General features: G+C 64.0%; 1 protein-coding gene across 1 annotated transcript; it reads left to right on the top strand.

Annotated features, from left to right (window-relative positions):
• The first annotated feature begins 1,334 nt into the window (after positions 1–1,334).
• Positions 1,335–2,716, top strand: C16H11orf96 (chromosome 16 C11orf96 homolog). Its single transcript, XM_025266197.3, has one exon. The coding sequence runs from the start codon at positions 1,672–1,674 to the stop codon at positions 2,041–2,043; it is 372 nt and encodes a 123-aa protein (XP_025121982.1). The 5' UTR covers positions 1,335–1,671; the 3' UTR covers positions 2,044–2,716.
• Positions 2,717–3,404: the final 688 nt, after the last annotated feature.

Here is a 3,404-nt window from a genome sequence, read left to right as displayed (position 1 = left end):
CTCTTACTGTCCTGCAGGGAGCACCTTAAATACTCTGAGGAGCCTTTCCTGGCCACCCGCAGACCCCGCCCCCACCCCATCTCTCTGTCTGCATCCCTGTCACTCCACCCCCAGTACGTTTCTTGTTTAGGTGTTTATGGTCTACTTTGCCTGCTTTCCTAGACTGTAACTTTCATGAGGGCAAGGACTTTCCTGAACTGGTATTCTGCAGGTTCTCAATAAATCTTTGTTGAATGGCTGTGGAAGGAATGGAGGCCAAAGTCCATTGATTCCCTCCTTTCCCAGCAGCCCTGAGAGCTGGGTGCTGGCACTCCAGGGCCTCGAGTCAAAAACGATGCTCAGGGATTTTTTCTTGGGAGCCTGGGAACCCCAGGCAGGGGGCCTACTTTTAGAAGCCCTGGGGGCATTGGTGGGCACCAACCCTTAGCAGGGGACAATCAGAGCCTGGAGTCTGGAGTGGAGACGGCTCGGTCCATCAGTCTCTAGTGGACTACTGATCCTCTCTGTGCCTCCACTTTCTCATATGTAAAACTGGGAGAATACCAGCTACCTCACAGGGCTGTTAGGGAGATTAAGTGGGATAATATATGTAAAACACAGCTCCCTGCCTGGCTTGGAGTAAAGCTCTCCAGATGGTTAGTTATCAGTATTGTTGTTGTCAGTGCCATATCTAAGTGTCATTCTTCTGAGCATGAATGGGGGTGCGCGAGGGACTTGGAGGGTGCAGGTAGTTGAAGACACAGACATAAAGACAATTAGGGGAGAGAAGTGGACTGGAGTCATCAGCTGTGTTTGTATTCATGAGTGCCTCTGTGCGTGTGTGCGTGTGTTTGTGTGCGCGCGTGGGGAGGAGAGGTGGCATGGATCCAAAGGAGAAATCCGGTCTTTCCTCGGAACTCGGTTTTGGGGAGCCCGAGGGGCCTGGCTTTCCCTGCGGCAAGGAAGACTGGGAGCTGCCTCCGCCCCGCGCGCGCTCAGCCCAGAACCCGAGGCCAAACAACCGAGCGTCTCGATTCTGTGCTTCGGGGATTAGGCGGCTGGATGGGGTAAGGATGAGGGGGCTGACTTGCGCCCCCGCGGCCAGCACGGTTGGTCCAGACTTGGGGAATCCCAGGGGAGGCAGGACCGCCTCGCTCCCCGACCGCCCCGCGCCCGGGCCCCGCCGCCCGCTCCGCAGCCTCGGATGCTCCCGGAACGCCCGCGGGCGGGGCCTGCCTTCCGGAGCCGGGTTGGCGGGCCGCGCGGGGCGGGGAAAGGGCCGCTACTTTCCCAGAGTGGCGGGGCGACGTCAGGCGGAAGGGCGCGGGGCGCGCACGCTTTAAATGGCATTCGCTGTCATCCGAGCTCGCAGCCGTGTGGGCAGGAGCCGGCTATATAAGCGGCGGGCCCGGCCGCCGCCGGGCAGACGGCGACAGCGGCGGCGGCGAGCGCCTCGGAGCAGCACACCCCCCACCCCACCCAGCCCCGGAGCCCCGCGCCCCCCGACGGGCCCGCCCGCCCTCCAGAGGAGCGCCGACCCGGGCCCGTGAGGGCCGCCACCACCCCGCAGCAGATTTGGATCCCCCGCCCGGCGAGCCCCAGGCTGCTGCCTCCCGGGGGGCCCCGGCGCAGCGGCCGCCCCCGGAGAGCCCCGCCGCCCCGCCGGCCGGTCCCGAAGACGCCGGCCGCGCCATGGCGGCCGCCAAGCCCGGCGAGCTGATGGGCATCTGCTCCAGCTACCAGGCGGTGATGCCGCACTTCGTGTGCCTGGCCGACGAGTTCCCGCAGCCCATGCGGCCCGCCAAGCTGTCCAAGGGCAAGGGCCGGCTGCGGCGGCCGCGCCAGTCCCGTTTCAAGACGCAGCCGGTGACCTTCGACGAGATCCAGGAGGTGGAGGAGGAGGGGGCGTCCCCTATGGAGGAGGAGAAGGCCAAGAAGTCGTTCCTGCAGAGCCTGGAGTGCCTGCGCCGCAGCACGCAGAGTCTGTCGCTGCAGAGGGAGCCGCTCAGCGGCTGCAAACTGAGGAACAGCCTGGACTCCAGCGACTCCGACTCGGCCCTGTGACCGGCGCCGCCCGCAGCCGGGACTCGCGCGCCCGGGCGGCGCGTCGTGACGGACCAGCGTGCGAACCCCGAGGGGGCCCCGCGCCTTGCACTCGGGTCCCCCATCCGCTGAGCACCCTGGTTGGGGGACCGCCTGGACCCTCACCCGACTGCAAACTGGTCCGGGCGCCCCGAGCTGAGCTCGCCCCGGGCGGGAGCGCGCGCCGGGGGAGCCGGGGCGCCGGGAAAGGGGGTGCCGCCTTTCTTTGCCCTTGTAAATGTTTATTTTTTAACTCTTCCCAGTACGAACTCTGCTGTGAGTGTGTGAGGGGAGGCGCACCCGCAGAGTCGCCGCGGGTCCCTGGGGCTTCGCGGAGAGTCGCTCCACGCCCTTGTCCGATGGTCTGAAACTCCGATTTTTGCACACCGCTCCACCGTGCCCACCCCTCCTCGCCACCCCCTGCGCGCACACCCGTTCACACTCACGCCGACCCACTCTAGCTGAACACTTTTATAATTGTTAGGCGCGGCCGATGGGACTTGGGGCGCAGCGCAGCTGGCGCTGTGGCCGGAGGATTGATATTTATTTTTGCATTGCGATGGCTGACGGCGTTTATTTAACGATCTTTTTACCTAGATATGTCTGTGAGGCTCCCGAACGGAGACAAATAAAGTCAATATATTTGCACAGTGCATTTCTCAAGGCTCTTGACTTCTTGGACTCCTTTAGTGCCCAGGTTCCCAAAACTAGGGGAGAAGTGGGGAGGATTAATTCGCTGGAATGGGTGGGGGGGGGGGGGCGACAGGAATCCCCGGCTGAAAGTAATTCCATCAGCTTCGGTAACCGGTACGAAGTCGCAGCCCCAGTGCGCGGGTCCATGACCTACCTCCCCAGGGGACCCGCCGGCCCGAGCTCTCCTGCCTCCCAGGTCTGTTCTTCGTCACCAGTGTCCAGGACGGGGTGGAGCCGCTAGGGAGCTCAAGGTTGGCGCTGTGAGGACGCAGAGCCCCTGCCTCTCGGGGAGACCGGGGTCAGGGTCACCGCCCCGTACCCACCACGGAAGACCCCACTCACCCCGCGCCCTTTCCAGGCAGTGGGTGGAGAGATGCCCCAGCCAGCAATGAGAGACCCAGGCGGGGGTCTCTGGGTGGTGGGATCCGAGGGCCGGCTGGGAGCCGGCCAGAGTGTGTGTGTGCGCGCGCACTCCAAGTCGCCTACGTCTGAGGGCGCCCGGCGCCCCTGCGCTGGGGCAGCGAACAGCGGCTGCTTTTGGTTTGGTCCTTTTCTCCAGCTTTTCCCTTTGCCCTCGTCAAGGTTCGGCAAGGAATCTGTCTTTTGTCAGAGCCTGAAGGGCGCTTGGGTACCACGGAGTCTCTCCCCGC

This window comes from Bubalus bubalis, chromosome 16, assembly GCF_019923935.1.
Source record: "Bubalus bubalis isolate 160015118507 breed Murrah chromosome 16, NDDB_SH_1, whole genome shotgun sequence".
In the NCBI taxonomy this organism is placed as follows: Eukaryota; Metazoa; Chordata; class Mammalia; order Artiodactyla; family Bovidae; genus Bubalus; species Bubalus bubalis.
The sequence above is the reverse complement of the archived record's forward strand: the minus strand, read 5'-3'. Positions and strand labels throughout refer to the sequence as shown.

Coding starts and splice junctions, on each gene's coding strand:
- C16H11orf96 (XM_025266197.3), top strand. CDS start 1,672: ATGGCGGCCGCCAAGCCCGGCGAGCTGATGGGCATCTGCTCCAGCTAC.